This window comes from Geotrypetes seraphini, chromosome 2 (genome assembly GCF_902459505.1).
Source record: "Geotrypetes seraphini chromosome 2, aGeoSer1.1, whole genome shotgun sequence".
NCBI lineage: Eukaryota > Metazoa > Chordata > Amphibia > Gymnophiona > Dermophiidae > Geotrypetes > Geotrypetes seraphini.
The window spans coordinates 129,239,653-129,265,691 of NC_047085.1; the positions used below are offsets into that span (position 1 = coordinate 129,239,653).

The 26,039-nt window shown below is 43.1% G+C and overlaps 1 protein-coding gene across 2 annotated transcripts in view; it reads left to right on the forward strand.

The window, feature by feature from the left end:
- KLHL14 (kelch like family member 14) overlaps positions 1-26,039 on the forward strand; it is a 241,383-nt gene that overhangs the window by 170,289 nt on the left and 45,055 nt on the right. For both annotated transcript variants that reach the window (XR_004538464.1, XM_033934959.1), the window contains exon 5: positions 9,639-9,717. Coding sequence is in view for 1 of the 2 variants with exons in the window: in XM_033934959.1 (XP_033790850.1) it covers positions 9,639-9,717 (79 nt within the window). In the remaining variant the exon portion in view is untranslated. The remainder of the gene's footprint in view (positions 1-9,638; positions 9,718-26,039) is intronic.

Genomic DNA, 26,039 nt, shown 5'->3' on the forward strand with positions numbered 1-26,039 from the left:
TCACCATTTAGGGTGTAATTTCTGCACGGATTTCTGCTGCCAAGGTGTAATCCTTACTCCTGGCAGAATTCTACATACCATCACAATGCAGAATTCCCCAGCATCACAGAATTTACTTTTTGTGCACAGAATCACTGAGGGGATGAGGAGAGAAATTCTAGATAATAATTAGCAAAAATATTGTTTAAATTTTGCAACATAAACTTACAGAATTTGCACATTTTTTGTGCAGAATTTTGCATTTTTTTGCACATAATTCCACCAGGAGTAAACCCTGGTCCCATTCAAATTTGTCCTGGGCACCGACTAGCTCATTGCTATGGGCCCAGACCAGGTGACAACACAAAAAACAGGTTCTAGATGTTGAGCAGGCTGGGGCCGAGCTAATCCCGGTAGAGCGTGGGTGTAAGATACCCTTTCTTGTCCATCCCTTTACACAGTCCCCAAAATAAGCACTCTGACTTCAAGAATGCTTTAAATTTATTTGTTTATTGAGATTTGTTAACCACCTTTATGAAAAGATTTTACCCAAGGCAGTGAACAGCAAGTATAATTCAACTTAAAACTTAAAATTTTGTTAACAGTAGTAAAAAGACCAAATATAAACATAAATGCAATGAATGAGGTAAAGTTAAAATTATTAAACTATAACTTAATAATAGGACTACCATGAAACAATTTCAAAAATATACTTATAACAGCACTGAAATTCAAATAAGAAAGATATACTACATACTAAAGGGAAGACTTGGAGAGGCATAATCAAAAGAAACGTCTAAGTCCGTTTGGCTTAAGTCGCCCAAAGTCGGACATGGGAAAAGGTCCATTTTCGAAAAATACGTCCAACTTTTTTTTTTTTTTGAAAATCGTCTAACTGTACGTCCAGCCATCTGATCATCCAGACTGCTAAGTCGTCCATCTTTATACCCCATTTTCGTCCATAAATTTGTCCAAATCAAAAACGCCTAGAAAAAGACCTTTTGGGCGCGGGAGGGGCCAGAAAAGTGATGGACTGGATACTCAGAGTAATGGGGTACCTTACAGGGCACTGCTGTAAATTTCACAAAAAAAGTCCCAAATAAACATCTCACTACAGCTCCCTTATAGGTCATGGTGAGCCCCCCCAAAACACCCCCAGAATCTACTAGACCCATCTATCTACCACCCCAATAGCCCTTATGGCTGCAGGTGCCACTTATATGGCAGTACAGAAGGGTTAGGGGTTTTTTGGGGTGGTGCACATTTTTCACCATGAATGCAGTGATTAGAGTGGCTTATGGGCCTGGGTCCTCCTCTCCATGGTTCACTAATCCACCCCCAAGACCACTTAAGCCACCTCTGTGCAGCTCTAAATTTTAGGAGTTATAATTGATACGAATCTATCTTTTCATGATCACATAAGTCAAACGGTTAAATCCTGTTTTTATAAATTACGTCTGATAAGATCCATTTCATCCTTCTTAGAACCAAAATCTGTTAACATTCTTGTCCACTCTATGATCATTTCCAAATTAGATTATTGTAATTCTTTGTTATACAATATTTCCCAAAAAGAAAAGAAAAGACTCCAAATAATCCAAAATACGGCCATAAAACTTATACACAAAGCAAAAAAATATGACCATGTAACACCCCTTCTTATTAAATCACACTGGCTACCCATTAATCATCGAATAACTTTTAAAATAGCATTTCTAGTCTTTAAGGTTCTACTATATAACACCCCTCAATTTATATCTAGAATGATTATCCCTTATCATTCTAATCGAACCCTTCGCTCATCACAACAAGAGTTACTTATGGTCCCTTCACTCAAAATTGTGGGAACAAGGAGAAACGATATGTTCTCTGTTTTAGCTCCCCAACTCTGGAACACTCTGCCTCTTTTTATTAGAAAGGATAGAGATATTATCTCTTATAAAAAACTCTTAAAAACTTTTTTATTTAATGATGCTTTTAATGAATAATTTCTTCTCTTTTTTATTTTTTATCCCTACTTTATGTTTTTTCCTAATATATGTTTTTTTTCCTTCACCATTAGAAAAATATGTAACTTTTCCCCCCTTTCCCCCCTTTTTCATGTTTGTTTTTAATGTATTATTTAATTATTTAACAAATATTTGTTTTGTTGTTTTTAATGTTTTACTAATATGATTGAATGTTCTCTTATAATCTGTTTTTAAATGTACATCGCTTAGAATGTTTTAAATAGGCGATTCATCAAAAATAAAGTGAACTTGAACTTGAACTTGAACTCTACTAGGCTTTCTTATGCCAGGCTGCCAGGTGCTGATGTTCTGGAGGCAGATATGTAAAGTTATTACGATTTTTGTGGGGGTGGGGTCAGTGATCACTGGGGCAGTATGTGGGGGTCTGTACTTTGTGTCTGCAGTGCTTATCTGGTCATCTGGTTTTAGATGGCTTAAAGTTACAATGTCCAGGTTCCATCTAGGCAGTGTTGTAAAACTTTAGGTTATACATGCAGTACGACTAAGTCTAGGACGGCCTACATCCCGCCCAAATCCCGTCCTCAACACTCCTCTTGGCATGCTCCTTTTCGCTCTGGTCTATCAGCAGCACTGTGAAGGCCTAGGTCATTTTTAAATACGTCTAAAACCCGGTTCGATTATCGGCACTTGGACGACTTGTCTTTTAGATCATCCAAGTGCTGATTTATGCCGGTTTTTAGACGTTTTTTTGTTTCGATTATGAGCCCCATAATACTTATGAAGCATGTAATAAGCACAAATCAAAACATTCAAATAACATACAAGAATGATGCTAATGTATCTTCTTTCAGGTTCAGGGATTTGAAGGGCCGCATAACCAACTACTTCCAGAAGAGAACAGGGGCTTCAAAGGCTAGGTGTGCAGTAGTGCTGCCCGATTCAAATCGATTCACATTGATGAATCAGTTTGTTTTCTTTAACAGATTGGGCTTTCTAATTCACTGACCAACACTTCTCCCTGCATACCTTTGGGCCTCCTAAAGCAGGAGCAGCAGCACTCTGGCAGCAAAAAGCCTGTCCTAAACACTGCCTCTTGCTTGCTGGCATCCGTGAGAATAAGAGGTACATTGATGAAATGGTTCATGAGGCGTCAAAGATTTCCAGTAGTGGGGAAGAAGAGGCTATGCTGAGGGAAGGCAACTGGACTCAGATTACGGAACACTGCAAGATTGGTACTGTGACTCCCCTCGCCCTTGAACTGAAGAACCGGTATGCTGTCCTGGAAGTGGAGGAGATGAGAGCATCCTATTGAATATATGTAGATATCATGGGCGTACCCAGCTGCTATTAATAATTAAAACTGAAAAATAAAAGCATGCAAGGTGATACATGGAGATTAACTTTGAAATTATTTGGGATAAATGAGACAGGTGAATTTTGTGGAACTATCTGTAAAAGGTTATTTTAAATTGGCTATAGAATCAGACTAAATGAAAATATTAAAGTTTATAGTCCAGAGTTAGAAAGGAGAAAAGACATGTTGACAAAGGAAAAGCTTATGTTAAGAACTGACAGAGATTAATAAGATCCCATTGTAAGGTAGGCAGATATTCGGAAATGGAAAGGGCTGGGTATAGGGTTTCCCAGAAGAACAGGAAACCTGTTCTTGTACAGAGAACCAAGAAGATAAAGCATTTCTATAGATCAGGATGCAGGCCTATACTGACATGATTTGTGCCTGGAAAGGTCAAATAGGTGAGAAGTTATTTAGAAGTCATACGGAGAAAATATGAAACACTGCCACCTGCTGGATTTAAAAATTGGGCTTAGCATTGGCAAATTTAGGATTTGACGTAAGGTACTCTTGGGAAGGAACATAAGAATTGTCGCTGCTGGGTCAGATCAGTGGTCCATCATGCCCAGCAGTCCGCTCATGCGGCGGCCCTCTGGTCAAAGACCAGCGCTCTAACTGAGACTAGCCCTACCAGCGTATGCTCTTGTTCACCAGGAACTTTCTAACTTAGTCTTGAATCCCTGGAGGGTATTTTCCCCTATGACAGACTCCGGAAGAGTGTTCCAGCTTTCCAGAGTCTGCTAAAATTCAATGCTAAGAAATGCAACATCATGCATTTGGGCTGCAAAAACCTGAGGGAACAGTACAGTTTAGAGGGTGAACAACTTATGTGCATGATAGAAGAGCGGAGCTTGGGTATGATTGTATGTGATGATCGTAAGGTGGCCAAACATGTTGAAAAGGTGATGGCAAAAACTAGAATGATGCAAGGTTGGATAGGGAGAGGTATGACCAGTAGAAAAAAGGAGGTATTGATGCCCCTGTATAAAACTTTGGTGAGACCTCATTTAGAATATTGTATACAGTTCTGGAGGCTGCACCTTCAAAAAGATATAAAAAGGATGGAGTCGGTCCAGAGGAAGGCTAGTCCTGGTCATTAGGCGTATGGGGACAGATTTAAAGATCTCAATCTGTATACTTTGGAGGAAAGGAGGGAGAGGGGCGATATGATAGAGAAGTTGAAATACCTACATAATGTAAATGCGCATGAGTCGAGTCTCTTTCATTTGAAAGGAAACTCTGCAATGAGAGGGCATAGGATGAAGTTAAGAGGTGATAGGTTCCGGAGTAATCTAAGGAAATACTTTTTTACAGAAAGGGTGGTAGATGCATGGAACAATCTCCCAGAAGAGACAAAGACTGTGTCTGAATTGAAAATGGCCTGGGATAGGCACATGGGATCTCTCAGAGAGAGAAAGATAATGGTTACTGCAGATGGGCCATTTGGCCTTTATCTGCCATCATGTTTCTATCTACTGCCGCTGCTACTCCTGCTTTAGGAGGCCCGACGTCAGAGGCCACGGTGGGGGTGTCAGTCGAGAAGTGCTGCATAGACACCAGTGCTTTGGGTACCCTCGGCTCTGTGGCTTTAGGGGGGTTCCCCGAAGGCTGGCATGTTTTCCCCTTCTCCCCACTGTTGTCCGGCTTCCCCCTGGCCTCCTGGTCTTAACTTGTAGCGATTTTAGCAGGCTGCCATCGGCCTCCGCTGCATGTTCCCTCTGCTGCAATCCCACCCCTTCTTTGACATCACGTCCTGTTTTGGACCGGGATGGACCACAGCAGAGGGAATGTGCAGCGGAGACAAATGACAGCCTGCTAGAATCGCTACATCACCGACAATCCTCTGCAGGCCGTAATTAGTTTTGAAAGTCAGACCAGGAGGCCAGGGAGAAGCTGGACGACAGGGGAGAGAAGGGGGGAAACATGCCAGCCTTCGGGAGGGCTCCTGGTGTAGCTATTAGAAGTACACAGAGGGAGGGGATCCAGAGAGAGGGGCAAATGCCGGACTGCAGGGGGTGGAGGTAAAGAGGAAGAAATAATAGGTCTTAAAACAGAAGCAAGGGAGAGATGATGGACCATGGAATGGAGGGAGGGAGGGAAAAGAAAAGGAGAGAAGTTGAACCCAAGGGATGGTGTGGAGGGAGGGGGATAGAATACTGTATGGGGGGAGTGGTCATTAGAGAAATGTTGGAATGTGTGGATGGAAACAAAAAAAATGGAGAGATGCCAGACCTCCAGGGGATGGTAAGGGAAACAGAAGGGGAGGACAGAGATGGAAGATGGATGATGAGCATGGAAAAACAAGAAAACGTCAAATGGGCAGGAGACCCTGGCAAGCGAGTTAACAGAAGACAAACAGAAACTAGAGCCTGGGACCAACATGATTTGAATAATGACCAGACAACAAAAGGTAGAAAAAAAAATTTATTTTCTGTTTTCTGATTATAATATGTCAGATTTGTAATGTGCATCCTGCCAGAGCTGGTGTTAAGACAGCGAATGTGAGCTAGGACCTAACAGAGAGAGGAAAAGTCTTTTGTTTATTTTGTTTGTTTATTTTGTTTACACCACAGTGCCAGCGTGGGTAGGAAAGAGCAAAGGGGGTGGGGTGGGTGAAGATGTTACAAAATAAACCCTCTAGGATGTTTGAGAAAACACCCAATTGAGCAGGAAAATCGAATCGAAAAATGTTTCCCTGAATTGGGCAGCACTAGTATACAGAAACTGCAAAAGCCTAAAGTAGGCAAACCCTCAATTCCTCCCTTTCTTTGTGGCAAATATGGTAGGAGAGATATCTCATTTCAGAAGCACCCTACATGTCCATTCTCAGAAGTTGAATCAACTCACAATCTCTTGAAGCCAAGGTTAATGATGTCCTAGAACTTAGGCCCGGATCCACTAAAGTCATCATGCATTTAACGATCATCGCTAAACCAGAATTTACTAACCGATGCATATAATGGCTCACCGCAGGCTTTTCTGTGCGTTCGTTGCTGCCTCTGACTTTACTATGCAGACGAGCTCATTAGTATTTAAATGAGGTCATTTAAATGAGCACAAAATCTAGCGCCAACTTCTAATGACCCCAAATTACTGACAGAACTAGACATGCTGGTAACTTTGTTACTATCAGTTTAGTTTATTGTCTTAAAGTATTTTGGAAGTTTTGCGGAGTTGATATTCTTGTTTAATTGACATTAAAAAGCAGTTACATTGAATAGAAATATAGTACATTTTGTCCTCAACTGTGTTACTTACAGGTCTGCCATATACACTGTGTTAAAGGCACGTTTTATGCGAGCCCATCTTGCCTCAGCCACAGACCCACTGTCCTCCCGACCCTCCCAAGAAAATAAGCAGGAGAGATTCCCACTTCCTTCTGCCTCAGAAACCCAGCCCCCCCCCCCAAGACTCCCGATCCCCACACCCCACGAAGATTGTCAGCAGGAGAGATGCCCACTTCCTCCTGCCTCAATCACCCGCTCACCCCATACTCCTGACCCTTCCCACAATGATACTGGGATGCATTAGGCAGGGGCCTAAGGCTCTGATTGGCTCAGCACCTGAGTCCCCTCCCCTGACTAACAAGATGGTCTTTACCAGTTTTCCCAGGCTTCCTCCATTTTTTGGGTTGCTGTCTAGAATGGGCATTACCCAGAGTCATAATGCCATTACCCATAATCACATTAAGATAGTTTTAGAGTACAATGTCAGGTTACACCAACTGCATTACCTCCATGTATGTTCCCAATCAGACCACAGGCAAGAGTTGCTGTGCCTATGGATGGAATGGTTTTTAACTACCACCTAAGTGCTTTTCAATAAAAAAATGATAAAAACAAATTTCAAATACTAGGTTTTACTAATGACAGTGCTGTGTTATTCTCCAAATAATTTCCAAGCCTCAGCACAAGAGTCTATAAATGACGTTGAAAAGTACGAAATCTTGTATTTGTCTATACTTGTTTGTACATTTATCTTAATTATAGAAATTTTGATTATAGAAATTTATATTGTGGGGGAAGGAGGAGGAGCCTAACTAAGATGGCATCCTGAAGGAGCTCGGTGAAACGCCGTCAGATCAATGGAGAATTACCGATGGTGAAACGAAAATCGAAGACCCGGGTTTATCCTTCGGAACCCGGGTCAGGAGCAACTTTACCTGGTCCGATGGATCATTTCGTTGAGCGGCACCCAGGCAGAGTACTGGAGGAGAAGTCCTTGGCTGGAGGCGGGAGTTCGTCGAGGAACTCTAGAGCTTCCTTTGAGGTGGTCAGCTTCTCCCTGGAGGAGCGTAGCACACCGGCGCATCCACGCCTGTGTTTCGTCATCGAGTGCTGCAAGTGAGGCGACAAATTCGGATGGCAGCGAAGAAGGGGAAGATTAGGCTGTTCAGTGTTTTTTAGCTGCTGCAGGAACACAACTGGCACCGCGTGAGATTGTGGGTTTGGCTGGGGACCTGCAGAGTCAATCTCTAGAGCAGCATTCCACAGGTACTGTGCAAATTAAACCTTTTGCAATAGTTCCCCTAAAAAAGCCCTTAGTTATAGACCTGAATTCAATTTGGGAAGCTATTTCTGAACTGCAATCCTCATTGGGGACTCAGATGCAGAATTTAACTACATATAGCTCTGGACTGCTTTTGGAGACTACACAATTACACCAAAGAGTGGGCAAAATGGAAACAGAATCTTTACACCAAAGACAAAAGCTAGATACTTTGACAGTGCAAAATCAGCTATTAATGAAAGACAATGGAAATATTAATTTCAAACTTGAGATGCTGGAGAATGCGTCAAGTCGACAAAATTTGAGGTTAATTACTTTTCCTAAATTGATTACTGCTTCACCACTTGACATGTTTAAAAGGTATCTCACAGAGGTTCTGAAAATACCACAAACTTCTTATCCACCGGTATCGAGAATTTACTATCTTCCAACAGGAAAGAAGAAAATAGCTGAAGAACAACAGGCTCCTGCTGTAGAGACTTTAGATATGTTAGATTTGACTAATATCTTAGAAAGATCAGATATTAATGGCTACACTTTTTGTTCAATTAGCATTAGAATCTGATAGGGAGTGGTTGTTGAAAATATTTTTCAAATTCAAAGATAAAGAATTTATGAAATGTAAGATTAGAATGTATTCAGATGTATCCAGAGCAGTGGTCTCAAACTCTAACCCTTTGCAGGGCCACATTTTGTATTTGTAGGTACTTGGAGGGCCTCAAAAAAAATAAAATTAATGACAATTTTGCAGGAGGTCAAACTCTATAGTTTATAAATCTTTCCTTTTGGCTAAGTCTTAATAATAATATTGTAATTTATAGCTAAAGACACAAGATATCAAGATATTGAAGGGAATTGCCTTAGTAGAGACAGAGAGATTGTTCACCCTCTCCAAGGTGAAGAGAACGAGAGGGCACTTGCTAAAGTTAGAAGGGAAAAGATTGCGTACAAACGTAAGGAAGTTCTTCTTCACCCAGAGAGTGGTGGAGGTCTGGAACGCTCTCCTGGAGGCTGTTATAGGGGAAAGCACCCTTCAGGGATTCGAGACAAGGTTGGATAAGTTCCTATTGGAACAGAACATACGCAAGTAAGGTTAGACTCAAATAGGGCACTGGTCTTTGACCTAAGGGCCACCGCGTGAGCGGACTCCTGGGCACGATGGACCACTGGTCTGACCCAGCGGTGGTAAATCTTATGTTCTTATGATCAAGAAACTGTTTTATTTTACTTTTGTGATTATTATAAACATACCGAGGGCCTCAAAATAGTACCTGGTGGGCCGCATGTGGCCCCCGGGCTGCGAGTTTGAGACCACTGATCTAGAGTGACCCAAAAGAAGAAACAATTTTTGATTTTGCGTCCTCAGGTTCTAAAATTGGGGGTAACATTTGTCCTTAGATTTCCTTGTAAATGTCTAGTTAACTATCAGGGAACTAGATATGTATTTTTTGAATCCTCACAATTGTCAAGATTTATTTCAGCTAAAAAGGTGATTGTTACTGGTAACCCGCTTAACTTGCAAGAGGAAGGCTCATAATAAGTGGCCCAGGTGTGATTCAGGTTCATCTTTCTGTTTTCCTAATATGACTTAATAATTACAAATATACCGATTTTTCTTTTAAGCTCATCCTATGTTATAGTGGGAGAAAATTTCCAATGATTTAATTTTTTATTGATGTTTTTCATTTGTAACTGTTTAAAATGAATGATTTTGTTGATCATGAAAAATGGAAATTAATAAAAATCTAAAATTAAAAAAAAGAAATTTATATTGTAAGCACTAGAGATGTATATTATTTATTATTATTTGTATTTAATTTTCACAGGGAAGCACAGTACAAACTTTGTCAGTCGGTATGATCCAAGATTTAACAGCTGGATCCAGCTTCCACCTATGCAAGAAAGGTAGTATGGGAACTTTTTGTTTACTAGTGGCATCTTTCTTTACTGCCCCAAGTTAAATACTATTAATGTTATCTTATTCCAGAAATAAAACTTAGAAAATTAACTCTATGCCTTCATGAAAAATACCATGTACCGTATTTTCGCGGATATAACGCGCACCTGTGTAAAACGCGCACAGGGGTATAGCGCGCAGAAATCACGATGATATGTACCAAAACTTTTCTATACCGCGCTCAGGCATATAACGCGCATGATGCCCGACGCTCCTTTCGCCCGTCCTGACTTTCCGTGCGCTGTCCCGACTCTCCGTTCACCCCCCCTGACTTCCGTGCACTGCCCTGACTTTCCGTGCGCTGTCCTGACTCTCCGTTCACCCCCCCTGACTTTCCGTGCACTGTCCCCCCTTGAAGTCCTGTCCCCCCTTGAAGGTCTGTCCCCATCCTGAAAGCCTGATGCCCCCCCCCGACGTCCGATACATTCCCCCCCCCCGGCAGGACCACTCGCACCCTCACCCCGAAGGACCGCCGACTCCCCAACAATATCGGGCCAGGAGGGAGCCCAAACCCTCCTGGACACGGCGACCCCCTAACCCCACCCCGCACTACATTACGGGCAGGAGGGATCCCAGGCCCTCCTGCCCTCGACGCAAACCCCCCCCCCCCCCCAACGACCGCCCCCCCCCAAGAACCTCCGCCCGTCCCCCAGCCGACCCGCGACCCCCCTGGCCGACCCCCACGACCCCCCCACCCCCCTTCCCCGTACCTTTGGAAGTTGGCCGGACAGACGGGAGCCAAACCCGCCTGTCCGGCAGGCAGCCAACGAAGGAATGAGGCCGGATTGGCCCATCCGTCCTAAAGCTCCGCCTACTGGTGGGGCCTAAGGCGCGTGGGCCAATCAGAATAGGCCCTGGAGCCTTAGGTCCCACCTGGGGGCGCGGCCTGAGGCACATGGGCCAAACCCGACCATGTGTCTCAGGCCGCGCCCCCAGGTGGGACCTAAGGCTCCAGGGCCTATTCTGATTGGCCCACGCGCCTTAGGCCCCACCAGTAGGCGGAGCTTTAGGACGGATGGGCCAATCCGGCCTCATTCCTTCGTTGGCTGCCTGCCGGACAGGCGGGTTTGGCTCCCGTCTGTCCGGCCAACTTCCAAAGGTACGGGGAAGGGGGGTGGGGGGGTCGTGGGGGTCGGCCAGGGGGGTCGCGGGTCGGCTGGGGGGGCGGTCGGAGGTTCTTGGGGGGGGGCGGTCGTTGGAGGGAGGGGGGTTTGCGTCGAGGGCAGGAGGGCCTGGGATCCCTCCTGCCCGTAATGTAGTGCGGGGTGGGGGTAGGGGGTCGCCGTGGCCAGGAGGGTTTGGGCTCCCTCCTGGCCCGATATTGTCGGGAAGTCGGCGGTCCTTCGGGGGGGGGGGGATGTATCGGACGTCGGGGAGTCGGCCGGGCAAGAGGGCTTGGGCTCCCTCTTGCTCCGATCGTGGATGCGGGTGCGGGTGGGAGCGCGTGCGAGCGGTCGTTCGGGGTGGGGGTGCGAGCAGTCCTGCTGGGGGGTTGAATCGGGCGTCGGGCGGGGTGGGAACTATGTTTAAAAACTTTTCTATACCGCGCTCAGGCATATAACGCGCGAGGGGTATGCGCGGTAGGTAAAATCGCGTATAACGCGCGCGTTATATCCGCGAAAATACGGTAGTTGTGCTTTGCATTATTTATACTGTACAAGAGTCCAGAACAGCAACACCAACAAAAAAACATACAGGCTATCAAAATAAACCCCAAGCAGTTGCAAGCCAAAACTCAAACTTTAGTGTTATATGGAACAGAGCCAGGAAATACCACCGGAACAACACAGCAAAATAACTTCCCATTGCTCAACACTAATGGCATGGAAATTATATGTGCACTGTTAGCATTGAGCATTGGGAAGTTAAAGGGGAGGAACATGCCTAATGCATGTACGGTAAGCTCAGTTCATATGAGAATGCGCCAGGTAAACCTGAAGGTGAAGTACACATTTGCACCTGTTTTCAGTACCTTTAAATATAATTGTACTTAGTATAGCTCACTATACAGCTACAGCTTTACTGTACAGTCTTTGTAGATTTCCTCACTCTAAAGTTTCCTCAGGCTTTATATTGAAAGCAAGGACTCCTCTGAGTTATATTGGCAATTGTAAGAGACTTCTATTCAGTTAACCCTTACTTCTGTAATCTTAGAGCTGTATTTCTTGAATAACTTTCTTTAATAACATGAAGTAAAGAATAGACATTCACAATTGATTACTTCAAAGCAGTTCAACTCTATCACAGAATCTTCTCACTCTACCAGCTTTCCCTGTCCAAAAAGGAAGCTGGGAGTGTGTCCACACCTTATGGAAATAACACTGTTCTCTAGACTTAGATATAAAAATAAGCTATTTTAGAGTGTTAGAAATAAAGGTGAAAACCTGATGGGGAAACAATGTCAGACTCAGGCACTCATACAGCCATGAAGTCCACAAATATAGCAACTATTCTCTCTCAGACTGAACAAGAATGGGGGCAGGCATAAGCTCTATGGCTGCAACCTAGCTCTCTAGGAGAAGCAAAGCCCTCTGGGAATTTAAATCCACAGAGCACACACATACTAGTTCTTATACAAGAATCTGAGTAAATGCCCACATAAAATGAAGATAGAACATTCCCTGCCTGGTATCAGTAGATACCACTATTACTGTTTAAACTTAATAAAACCACACAGTCCTGTCAAAGTCCATAAGTCATTGAAGCTTGACTTGATAACTTCTGGCTGGTTTTGTCATCTCTGATTCGTGGATGAACTCTGGCAGGAGCTGTAACAAGAGACTGACAACACAGACAAACAAACAACATAAAAGAAAGAAAAAGAGAGAATCTTTGAGTCTCTGGGATGGACAACGGTCCATCTTATCCTCATCTCGGGCTCCTTCACAATGCAGGAAGATCACTTCTGTGACTGGTCGGATGAAGGTCTTCGCTGTTCCTTGGTTCTCGGGAGATACTAAGTTGCTCTTGGTTAGCTGAAGTTCTGTCTCTGACGACACTTGACAGTTTTGCATCAGCTAACTGATGGGTTGAAGTTGCAATGTGGATCAAGCGTGCTATGGCCCTTCTAAGTGATGACCAGCTTGAAAAATGAGAAAACCATTGAGCTCCTAAGTTGCTTTCAGTTGCAATCCTTGTGGCAAGAACAGTCTTGTCTGGACAAATCTCTACATCAAATTCAGGGTATATAAGCTCAAAAGGGTTCTCTTCAGTTGTCATTGGATGGCCAGGTTTCAGGAGAAATTCTGGCCCTGTTAGCCAGGTAGCTTCTATTAGCTGGGTTGGTGGCACAGCTCTGGTTGCCCAATCGGCTGGATTCTGGTTTGTTGCCAAGTTTCCAATTTTATTAAAAAATTTGATTAAACACCTATCAAATACTTTCTTATTCGTTCAACTCTTTTGTTGAAGTACACGTAAAATCTCCTGGTTTGGTTATGGATATAGCCCAGGACAACTTTACTGCGCTCACTTGACTGTCAGGTTCTTTTAGTATTATATCTGCTATTTCTACATAGAAACATAGAGTATGACGGCAGAAAAGGGCCGTTGGCCCAAGTCTGCCCACTCAAAGAACCCTCCCTCAACAAGAACCCTCCTTCTAAGCATTTCCCCGGAGCGAACCCACATGTTTATCCCATCGTCCCTTGAAGTTGAGCGCGTTACTGGCCTCAACTACCTGACGTGGAAGACCATTCCATCGATCAACCACCCTTTCCGTGAAGAAGTATTTTCTGATGTCACCATGAAATCTCTCACCCTTGAGTTTGAGCGGATGCCCTCTTGTTGCCGTGGGACCCATAAGGAAAAAGATATCTTCCTCCACCTCAATACGGCCCATGAGATATTTGAATGTCTCTATCATGTCTCCCCTCTCTCTGCGTTCGAGAGAATATAACTGCAGCCTGCTTAGATCCTTAAGTCCTGAGACCATCTTGGTGGCCATTCGCTGAACCGACTCCATTCTCTTCACATCCTTTTGATAATGTGGCCTCCAAAACTGAACACAGTATTCCAGATGAGGTCTCACCATGGACCTGTACAACGGCATTATAACTTCAGGCTTTCGGCTGATAAAACTTCTTCGGATACAACTCAGCATTTGTTTAGCCTTGGCTGAAGCTTTCTCCACCTGATTGGCAGTTTTCATATCTTCACTAATGATTACACCCGTTCTGCGACAGTTCTTGTTAAGTTTTCACCATTCAGGGTGTATGTTCTGCAGGGGTTACCTCTACCAAGGTGCATAACCTTACACTTTTTGGCATTAAAATTCAGTTGCCAAGTATTAGACCATTGTTCCAGTAAACGTAGGTCCTGCCTCATAGTGTTGGGCATGGTTGCGCTGTCGGGCTCGGTTGCGCTGCTCACAACTTTGCATAGCTTAGCGTCATCGGCAAATAATGTAATTTTATCTCGAAGTCCCTGAGGCAAATCCCTAACAAAGTTATTAAATAGTATCGGACCCAAGACCGAGCACTGCGGCACTCCACTGGTCAATTCCAACATTTCTGAGGGAGTACCATTTACCACCACCCTTTGAAGTCTACCACTAAGCCAGTCTTTAACCCGTGCAGTCAATGTTTCTTCTAGTCCCATTGTATTCATCTTGTTTAATAACCTATGATGTGGGACACTATCAAAAGCCTTACTGAAGTCTAAATACATGATATCCAGGGACTCTCCCCCATCCAGTTTTTTTCGTTACCAGTCAAAGAAGCTTATCAGATTGGATTGACAAGACCTTCCCTTCGTAAATCCATGCTGATGGGGATCCCTCAGTCTTTCATCATCCAGAATCATATCCAATCTGTTTTTAATCAACGTTTCCATAAGTTTACATACTATTGATGTGAGACTCACCGGTCTGTAATTTTCAGCCTCTGACCTGCATCCCTTTTTGTGGAGCGGAATGGCGTTAGCAGTTTTCCAGTCCAATGAGACTTTTCCCTTGTTTAGGGAAAGATTGAAAAGCGTGGCTAACGGCTCTGCCAGGACATCTCTCAATTCCAGAAGTACTCTGGGGTGTAGATTATCCGGTCCCATGGCTTTGTTCACTTTTAGCTTCGATAGCTCGTGGTAGACGTTGCTCGTGGTAAATTCAAAATCCCGGAACGGGTCCTCCGAGCACCCCCTTGTCTGTAGCTGCGGTTCGGATCTGCAATTATGTGGAGCGGCTAGTACTGCTCCACAAAATTGCATACGTGGAATGGTATGACTTGGCTGTGGCGACAACATGGCTTTTCCAAAAATGAATCCCACCTGGGGAACTCCATTTAAATCTGATGTTTTCAAGTAAGCCACTGCTGCTATGGCCTTCTCCGAATCATCTTAGAAGATGCAAATTTCTTTTTGACAGTCTGTACTAAGTGCTATGGAAACATAAGTATGTGGGATATGCAATTATTCAAGAGTCTTTAAGGAATCTTGCCATCTCTCCCACTGTTGTAGCATTTTTTGTGGCAATGGAATATCACACTCAGTGTTTTGAGACAGCTTTCTTAATAGGGTTCTCCCTTGAATGGTGACTGGAGCCACAAACCCCAGTGGAACTTACAGACTATTAACTGTTGATAAGACACCTCTGCTTGTATATGGCTTTTTTTAAGTTGCCATTTGAAATGTAAAAATGTATTTCTTTAAGTCCCAATGCAGACTTTAAGTCCCAAGACTTCTCTGTAGAGGAGAGATGTCTACTCTAAGATCTAGATCTTTTAGGTCTTTGGCATGATCCTCTGGAGGAAATGCTGCCATCACTTCTGGACTGAGATTAGCTTCTGCTAACATTATTTGTGTTCTTTTTAGCAGATCAATTGCCTCTCTGGCTCTGGGCAAGGATTTCAAGTCATCATCTACATAAAAGTCTTTTTCAATGAAATGTCTGACATCTGTACCATACTCACTCTCTCTCTTGGGCTGTCCTTCTAAGCCCATATGTTGCTACTGCAGGTATTTTTTTAATTTAAAAATGTATATACCACTTTAAACCAAAGCAGTGTACTATTGACATACAAAATAGAAAACAAACATCAAGCAAGCAATTGTTCCAGAACCTAATGCATTGAACTTCTCAGCTTCACAGAAAAGCTGACACGTACATGGACCATTGCCAAAGACATGCAATTTCTTCCATCCATTTTTCATATACACACAATATAATCTTATGAATACATAATGGTAACCACAAAATTAAAAAAAACACAAAGCACACTATACACAGAGAAAATGTTAATTATTATTTATATTTGGTTTTTTTTTAAAGAGGTCAAGGCAGATGATTTTAAAATATGCAATGTCACCTCAGTAACAATTATAGTAAATAGACAAATATTGTGCAAAATATAGACAGCAGATATAAATTCTCAAAACGGACACATTTTGATCACTAAATTGAAAATAAAATCATTTTTCCTACCTTTGTTGTCTGTTGATTTCATGAGTCTCTGGTTGCACTCCCTTCAGACTGTGCATCTAATATTTATTTCTGCCTCCTGCATGTTTCTCCTCCAGACCTCATTCCATTCCCCAACCAGCATCTCTCTCTGTCCCTCCAGGAGTCCAACTTTATCCCCCAGATCATGTGCAGCATTTTTCACCACTGCCCACCAGCCTCATGCCCATTTCTCCTTCTATCACCCCTCTCCAATACCATGCCACATATCTCCCTCCATCACTATCAAGTTTCAAGTTTAATAATTATTTTGATTAATCGCTTAATCATATTTCAAAGCGATGCCCAACATTCCTCACCCTTGCATCCCCTTCAATCTATCCCTCTGTCCCCTCTCCACCACCATATCCAACATTTCTCCCTCTCATCCTTCTAATCCCCATGCATCTCTACCTCACTCCTCTCTCTCTTTTTCATGCCCAATTTTCCTCTTACTTTCCCTACGTGCACCATCTCTTTCCCTCACTCACACACTCAGGCCCAACAATTGTCCCTTTCTATTCCCTCCCTCCTATGTCCCAAGTTAGTGCCCCATTCCTCTCTCCCTTGTGTCCCATGTTCATGCCCCCTCCCTTTATTCTTTGTCCCGAGTTTGTGCCCCCTCCTCCTTCCAGCCTTTGTCCTACTCCCTTCCTCCCTCTCTCCCCCTCCCCTGAACTCGACCTACACCGAAGCTTGTCTGCCCCCCCCCACCTGAAGCTGTCGCCGATTCTTCCCCCGTCCGCCACATCCACTCCCACCACCACATGGCAGCTCCATTCAATCATCCCTTGCTGCTGCTGCCGCCGCTGCAACTCCGGGCAAGGAAAGGCCAGGCCCACAAGCCTTCCCCCCCGGCTCCTGGCCCTTCTTTTCCTGGAGTTGCGGCGGCGGCAGCAGCAGGGGATGATTGAATTGTACTGTAGGGTGGGTGCGGTGGAGGGGGCAGTGGCAGAACGGGGGGTGGATGTGGCAGACTGGGGGAGGGAGCAGAATTGGCGGTGGCTTCAGCAGGCAGGGAGAAATCCTGGGAGGCGGTCAGCCCGCATGCCCCCTAGGTTAAGAAATACTGCTTTAGAGTATACTTTGGCCACACATATCTTACTGCATGACCTATGTAACCACTGGGGTCACTCAGAATGGTCAAAAGTGCCCCAAGTGGTCACAGGGTCACAGGAAAAACTACTGGCATGGGCGAGCTACTCAGGATGGAGTCAGCCCTGCAGGGACAGAAATAAAGTAAAACACAAAACCCTGGTTTTCAAGAAGACTTTTATTAAGGTTTTAATAGTCATTATAGGCCTGAGCCCTTCAATAAATTCAGGATCATCAAAAATAAACACCAGAGAAAACTCCTGTGAGGCTTTCAGGATTTTCCTGCTCAAAAAAACCCCCTCTACTTTTCTTATACACAGTTTCTTTTGCAAAGTTCTTTCCCTAGCCTGCCTAATGCAGGTTACAGGTAAATCCAGCTTCAAACCTTTATTCCAGCCAACAGTGTAGAAGCCTCCAGCTGCTAGTAAGTAAAGCTGTGGGCAGGGAGTTTGCCACAAGTTTGCTTTTAAAGCTACATAAATTGCTTTCCAAAAAAAACCCTCTCAGGATGTCAGCAAACTTCTCCCCAACAGTTATTGGCAAACTTCAGCTTCTCCCTGGCTTGAGCTCTTAAGTGAAAAGCCAGAAGAAAAAACACCCCACAGTTTCTCTACTAGGCACTACCTAGTGCCCAACCCCTGCACAAAGTCCAAACACAAACAACTAGGGTTTAAATTCAATGTCCTCAGCTCAGTTCAGTCAACAAAAAGCAAAGCACCAAAAATAAATTTTGCACATTTACAGCCAAAATAAACTTTGCACATTTGCAGCCAAAAATGAAACACAGTCTTCAAAAACAAGGTATCATGTCCCAAAGTTAGTCAGCTCAAAAACAAACACTCAAGGCTCTGCATTCAGGAATGCCTGGTAGCCAAACCTATATCCATCGGTTATGGCTCTTGAAACAGCTCGGGGGGGATTAGCATTTCCTGGATCTCCATTTGCTCCTCTGGGGCTGGGGCTGGGGCTGGAGCTGTAAACTCCGTAGAGGAGCATGCCTCCTCTACTTCATCTGGTCTGGCTGATTACCCTGGCTTTGGCTGGCAAGATGCTTCTCGAGGAGAAGCTTATTCCTCTTCCCTAACCTCTCCAACAGTCTAGTCCTCTCTGCAGGCTTTTCAGAAGTGGAGCCATGCCCTAACCTGCTTGCTCTAGCCTGGGGCTCTCTTGGGCTCCCCCGGTGGCTATTAGGGAGAATGCCTGACTTCCTATAAGCAGGACTAGATTTAAAACCTATATTTCTAGGTAGGTTTAAAAGAGTGCAGTTACTGGGAAGGGTTTCCATATCCTTCCGTTGTGGGTCTGACCAGTCAACAGGCTGTTCTGTCTGCAATTGTGAGTTGTCCTTGGGAATACCGTTTTTTGACTTCCTCTCACCCTTTCTGCCAGCTTTAACAGGGACCATGGCAGGCATGGAGTCTGACTGTTACATTTCCCCACACTAAAAGAATGGCTACTTTCCGTAGCATGAGCTTTTGGAGTGTTCTCAGGGATGCGTGAGAGAATATCAACATTGGAATTTAAGCACCCCGGGCGATGAATCTCAGTAAATCTGAAAGCTTGCAGGGCTAGGTACCAATGAATAAGGTGAGCATTATTATTCCTCATGGTACCAAGCCATTTGAGGGCCGCATGGTCAGTGACCAGAGTGAACTCGCGTTCCTCTAGGTAATGCTCTAGTGTCTGCATGGCCAATTTAGCTGCCAGGCACTCTAACTCCACCACTGCATAATTCTTTTCATTTGGATGCAACTTCCGGCTTAAGTACAGAATTGGGTGCTCAATTCCCTGTTTCTCTTGGCTAAGTATAGCCCCCAATCCACAGCCAGAAGCTTCGGTTTGCAAGATTAGTGGCTTGCTGAAATCAATAGCTGCAAGACCGGTTGCCTACAGAGACTTCCCTTTAGTTACTAGAAGGCTCCTAAACCCACTGACCCCCATTGCAAGGTGTCTGGGGCATCTTTTTTTAGCAAGTCCATAAGGGAGGTCGCCCTAGTGGCAAAATTCAGGATGAACCTTCTACAATAGCCAATAAGCCCAAGTAAACCTCGCAACTGTTTCTTAGAGGCTGGTTGCGGGTAGTCCTTGATGCACCGTACCTTGTACACTAAGGGCTTGATCTGATCCCTACCCACCGTGTAACCCAGGTATTTTACCTCCCTCTGTCTAGGAAACATTTCTTGGGGTTTATGGTGAAACCAACTTTCCTAAGGGAGTCTAGCACTGTCGTTACATGTTCAAGATGCAGGGACCAGGAGGAAGAGTATATGATGATGCCATCTAGATATGCCTCCGCATAGGCATGATGTCCCCCTTAGGACCTCATTTACTGCCCTTTGTCAAGTAGCATCTGCCCCATGAAGTCCGAAATGCATGCAGGTGAATTTATAGAGCCCACAGGGTGTACTAAATGCTGTTTTGAGTTTAGCGTTGGCAGTTAGTGGAATTTGTCAATACCCCTTGATCAGGTCAGTGGTGGTAAGAAACTGAGCCTGGCCAAGTCGATCCAATAACTCGTCCACACGAGGTATCAGAAAAGCCATCAAACTGAGAGACTTCATTTACTTGACGAAAATCAATGCAGAAACGCAGGGACCCCTCGACCTTTGGAACAATGACTATCGAGCTGCACCAGGGGCTCTGAGAGGGTTCTATCACCCCTAATGCTAACATTTTCTGCACTAATTCATTTACCAACATCTTCTCCTCTGACAGGCAACTATCTTGCCTGGAGTGGTTATAATATTGTGAGTAACTTCCCTTGTACACCTTGGGATGGGTGAAAATGCATCAGAAAATTTATTTACTAGAGCCTGCACCTGTTGTGTCTGTGCTGCTGAAAGCTCTATGCCTACATTCACACCCTCCTTCCAGCTCAAATCAACTATCTAGGGCCCTAAATCATCCTCTTGGCACCTATGTGCCACTAAAGCCAACGCTTCTCTGTCTTTCCATGACTTCAGAAGATTCACATGATAAGTTTGCAGCTGATATTCTCATCCTTCAGAATTCGATAGTTCACAGGTTCTATTCTTTCCACTATTGTTGCAAAAAACCCTTCCAATGTGCCAGAAACTTGTGGAGATCTAAGGCACAAATATTAATACTCTATCCCTACTAGAAACTGGCGCTCCTTAGCTTTCCTGTCGTAGTATACCTTCTGTTTCTTTTGGGCCCACTCTAGGTTTTCCTTGCCCAACTTAGCAACCTGAGACAGTCTCTGTCTCATTTGGGCAAGATAGGATAGTACATTACTACCGGTCTCTTCAGGAGGTTCCCAACCCTCCTTAACTAGGTCCAGGAGCCCTCTGGGAGCTTGCCCATACATCATTTCAAAGGGACTGACCCCAAAGAATCCTAGACTTTTTCCCTGACAGCAAACAGAACGAAGGGGATAAATAGATCCCAGTTTTTCATATCACCTTCTAAACCTTTTTTTAACATACAGTATGCTTTAGTGACTAATTGAAGTGTTCCACCAGGCCATTCGCCTGAGGATGGTAGGTGGACGATCTAATATGTCTCACCCTTAAGTCCTTCCAAAATCCTTCAATCTCCCTGGATAGAAAATTACTACTCTGATCCGATAGCACCTCTCTGGGGAAGCCTATGGTACAGAATAAACCCATTAACTCCTTCATAAGTGCCTTGGATGATACCTTATGCAATGGAAAAGCCCATGACCACAAAAATGAAAAGGGGTCCTTTCCAAGGGGCCTACAATGTCCATGGCTAATCTGTTAAGGGGCTCCTCTACTACAGGGATAAGAATAAAGGGCGCCCAGGCAGGTTTGCTCAGGGACAACCGTTGGCAACAGAGCGACTTGTCTATTTAAGTGCCAATGGGATGTCAAATTTCCCTCTGAACTATTATGTTCAGCAGGGTTAATTCTTCATTCTTCCCTCTACATGCACTTCATTTAATTATTGCTTTCATATTCTTATTGATTCATATTCTTTTTTTTTTATCTTTAATTCTTTATTTATTTTGAATATATTATCAAGAATAAACTTCTTGTACAGAATATGATTAAGTCAACATAACATAAAACAAATGAAGTAACATTTATATAACAAAATTACTATTTACTCAATCAAAATTAAAGTCCCAAAATTTGAGATCCAAGATGTTCCTGAGTGAGAAACTATTTAAAGGAAAAAGAGAAATTCAAATTACAAATTAGGCGGTCAGATGAGAATGGACCAAGAGTAAATTTATGCATTGAGATTTTCTTGATCCCCTTCAAGGCCCCTCCTGGAGAGAAATCCTGTCAGCTGCGAAGGTTCAAAGAAAATATAATTGCAAGATTTATACTTTACAATGCATTTACAAGGATATCGTAAAAGAAATGATGCTCCCATTGCCGCAACCCCAGGCTTAAGAAGCAAAAATTCCTTCCTTCGTTTCTGGGATTCCCTTGTCACATCCGGAAATATTTGAACTTTACATCCAAGAAATTCTTTATGTCTATTCTTAAAATAAAGCTGTAGTATCCAATTTTTATCTGGTGATAAAACCACCGTAGCCAATAGGGTAGCTGGAATAGCTACCTCCCTCATTGAAGATTCCAATAATAATGTTATGTCCATTTGTTCACCCTGACCTTGTTGTTCTGGTAGACGCTGTTCTTCCGAATTTTTTGATGTTGGCAAATAATATATTTTGGAAAAGGGAGGAAAGGCATCATTAGGAACATTAAGAACTTCACAAAAGTACTTTTTCAAAACTTCTTTTGCTGATAAAGAAGGAATCTTTGGGAAGTTCAAAAATCTAAGATTATTCAACCGCATATTATTTTCCATCATTTCCACCTTTCTCCTAAGATTGATATTGTCTTTAATCAGTGTCGTTTGAACTTGATTTACTTCACTTATCTTTTTATCTATTTTTTCCACATTAGTTTTCATCAATGTATTTTCCTGTTTAAGTCCATTTATTTCATTTCTTTGTTCTAGGAATTTATCTTCTAGTGCTTTAATTTGTGGTGACAATGTTTGTCCCAGAGTAATTACCAAGTCCCAAATAGAGTCTAGGGTAACATTCATGGGTTTAGGAACAGAAAATATACTTGCTTGCATTGTCCCAGCTTCCACAGCAATGACAGTCTTCTCCCTCTGGGAGCCTTGTTCTATTTCATGTTCCCTCGTTGTTCTCACCGCAGTCTCCTCTTCCTCCGGTGCTACGCCCATTTCAGCCTCCCGGGAGACGAAGTCTGCCTCCTCGGACTGACTACTCTCCCGTGGAGAGCTAGCACGCTGCGGCTGAGGGGGCGGGGTTCTGGCGTCGGGGCTCAGAGTGGACTCTAGCCCAGGGAAGCTTGCCGCGACCTCACTCCTTCCCGGCGATTCCAGCGGGCGACTCCCCGATGCAGCTGCTGCCTCTTGGTTTAGACGCCGCAAGAAATCCTCCATGGACATCTGAAGAGGAGTCTCCGGGCGCCTCGAGGCTCCAGAAGCACCTTTCCCTCTCCTTTTCGGCATCGATAAAGCTGTGAGTAATCGTTGTTACTTGGAGTCTCTGGCGGCGTCTCTCTCACTCTCATCTGCTCGCGGCCATCTTGGATCTTTGATTCATATTCTTATTAACTTTCATAAATATTTTCATTAATTCATCTATAACTTAATTCATTAAATCTTGTTAGTAGTATGATTTAATTTCACTACTTAGCTTTTCAGCTGTTAGTATTAATCCCCTTCACCAATGCGTTTTGTTTTCTTTGTCAAGGCACGGGGAACTGAAAAGACAAAAGTAACACCATGCTACCATTAAAACAACATTTGGTGCCCCATTCAAGAACAAACTTAAAACAGGCTCCTCACTTACCTACAGTATTTTATCTCACTCCTATAGCCGTCAGCTCTCTAAAAATGGCCGCGGCATTCTAACTCCTGAACTATATACTTCCTCCCTCCTTATGATGTCACATCTGGAGAATCCATGAAAATACATCGCAACCAAATTACTTATTTTTTTAATTATTTGATTTTTTAGCTACTTATTAATTAATTTAATTTGATTTAAATTTTATATATGTAACCAACTAATTCTGCTATCCATCACTCCTACTCAGTATCTCACCCTTGACAGACTATTCACTAAACTCCAGGAAACTGAACAGCTAGAAATCCACTTGAGCCATCCAGTCGGATGTTTCATTCAATCCCTCCGGGGCCATAGCTTTCAATCTGAACGTCCATCTTAACTCCCTCAGGTTTAGTCTACGCCAGGGATCTCAAAGTCCCTCCTTGAGGGCCGCAATCCAGTTGGGTTTTCAGGATTTCCCCAATGAATATGCATTGAAAGCAGTGCATGCACATAGATCTCATGCATATTCATTGGGGAAATCCTGAAAATCCGACTGGATTGCGGCCCTCAAGGAGGGACTTTGAGACCCCTGGTCTACGCTCTGTATTACCTCCCTCCCACCCTAATACAATCATGTCAAGAATCCACCATTCAAGATCTTGATTCACCTGACGATTTTTGCATTATGGTTACCATAAATTAGCTAAACTAAATAGCACCTTACAAACAACCTTCCAATTATAATAAATTATAAATTGATGTTTGATTAATATAGCAATATTTCTAAAATCACTTAATCACTAAGCACCAAATAATCAGCAGTTATATTCCATGATCAAAAACACTTATACATTAATGTACTACACTTCTCCCTCCATATTCATGGTTTCCATATCTACGGTTTCGATTATTCGCGATTTTTCGGCCACTGATTCCGCCCCCCAAAAACATCATCATTAAAGTTTTTTTCCTTTTACTGTACAGTACCGATAAAAAAGTTTATCACTTTCCATTACTGTAATATAACTCTGAAAATTGCTGCTTTCATGCTTTCTCCCACAAATTCGCTACTTCCATGTTTCCCAATGTACACTGAGAAAAACACTGCTTCCCAGCATCCCTAGAGAGAAAGGCTTCTTCCCAGTATTCATGAAATCACTGAGAAAACCAGCCCAAACACCTCAAAACACAAATAATAACTTGTTAAAAAAATAATAAAATAAAAACGAAACGCTGTTCCGCGGCAAGAAGGCAACTCCCCAAGCAGCTGAGCTCCCTGGGAGCGTTTGCAGAGTTTTTGACCGAAGCCCGGGAGCAGACTGCTCTGTTCGTCGTGATGGAGAAAGAGGAAAGAGAATTTTCTCAGGTGCTTCCTGGCAGACGAGGACACCCCAGACAGCTGGTAGAAGCTGTGTCCTAGTGCCAACTCAGAGCCTCTAACTCCTGCTCTTCTCGTGGCTCGCCACACAATGAGACAGGCACTTGGAAGCGAGCAGGCTCCCTCCACGCCTGCATCCGATGCTTTCTCCTCTTCCTCTTCTTCCTCAAAAATCGCGAATAACAATTGATACGTTATTCGCGGTTTCAATAGTCACTTTCCCAAAACCGCAAATAACATATAAAAAAGTTATTCGCGTTTTTTTCATATTCACGCCTATTGCCGGAACACATCCACCACGAATACGGAGGGAAAAGTGTATAACTAACTTTAAAAATACATAAAATTCTAATTACTTACATATTCCATTAATTAAATTTCATTACTAAAATATTATACCATGATTACTTAATTAAATAGCACCAAATGTTCAGCAATTATTCATTACTTATAAAAACTTACCCAATTAGCTAATAAAACCATAGTTCATTAATCCATTTTTACCTTCTCTGAATCAATCAACTACCAGCTACCTTATATTCTGCACTCTGTAGTTTTAATCAATAATGAATGTTAGGTTATTTGAAAATTCATGAGTTAAACTTAGTGGTGTTGTTAAAAACAATTAACTAGATACTAAATACTTCATAGTAAGATACAACTGCAGCATATACTAAGGGATTTGTTCAGTCTCACCCAAACAATTGACCCTAAGAAACATTATAAAAATGAAATTTTACTAAACATTTCAATCAGTTCAAATTAGTTCTATCCTCTGTTTAAAAATTCATTTAACAACACTTTAAAATCTGATGCTGTTCAATGAAATAAAACGGACTCACCACTCTAGCGTCCTTTCTTTCTTGGGGCTAAGATTTCTCTGCTAACGCGCCGCTTTACTGGCGTCTTTTTTAAAGCCCTTCACACATGCAAAGACTGATTCAATTTGCTCATGCGCAGTAAGTTCATATCGCGCCGAATTAAATTGTTTATAAAACTTCAAGCAACCATAGCTATGTAATAAAAACTTGATCTATCAACTCTGGCTAAATAATCCCTAAAAAAAACTCTTCGAACTAAGCAAATCAACATTATTGAAATTCATTAAATCGATCTCCAACATGTACAATTCAATCTGCTCATGCGCATTTGGGTCTTACCACACTAATTTAAATTGTTTATAAAATTCCAAACACTCATAACTAGGGTAGGGAGGAAGAAGGAGAGAAATACCAGATCATAAGAAGGAAGGAGTGAGATGGACTACTGGAGGGGGTGCGAAGGAGAGAGAGAGAGATATGCCAGGGAAGGAGGGGAGAGTGATGGAGGCCAGATTGGGGGAAGGAGAGGAGAAAAATGTCAGACTAATAGAGGGGGGGATAGTGAGAGAGAAGATGCTGCACAGGGATGGGAGGGGTGGGGAAGGGAAGAAAGATGGAAAAATTTTTAAGAAATGTTTAAGAAAAGATAGGAATAGGGGAGAAGAATGAGAGGGAATATGGTACACATGAATGGAGAGGAGGGGAAGGGCAGAGAGAGGGAGGAGTTAGTGCACATGGATAGA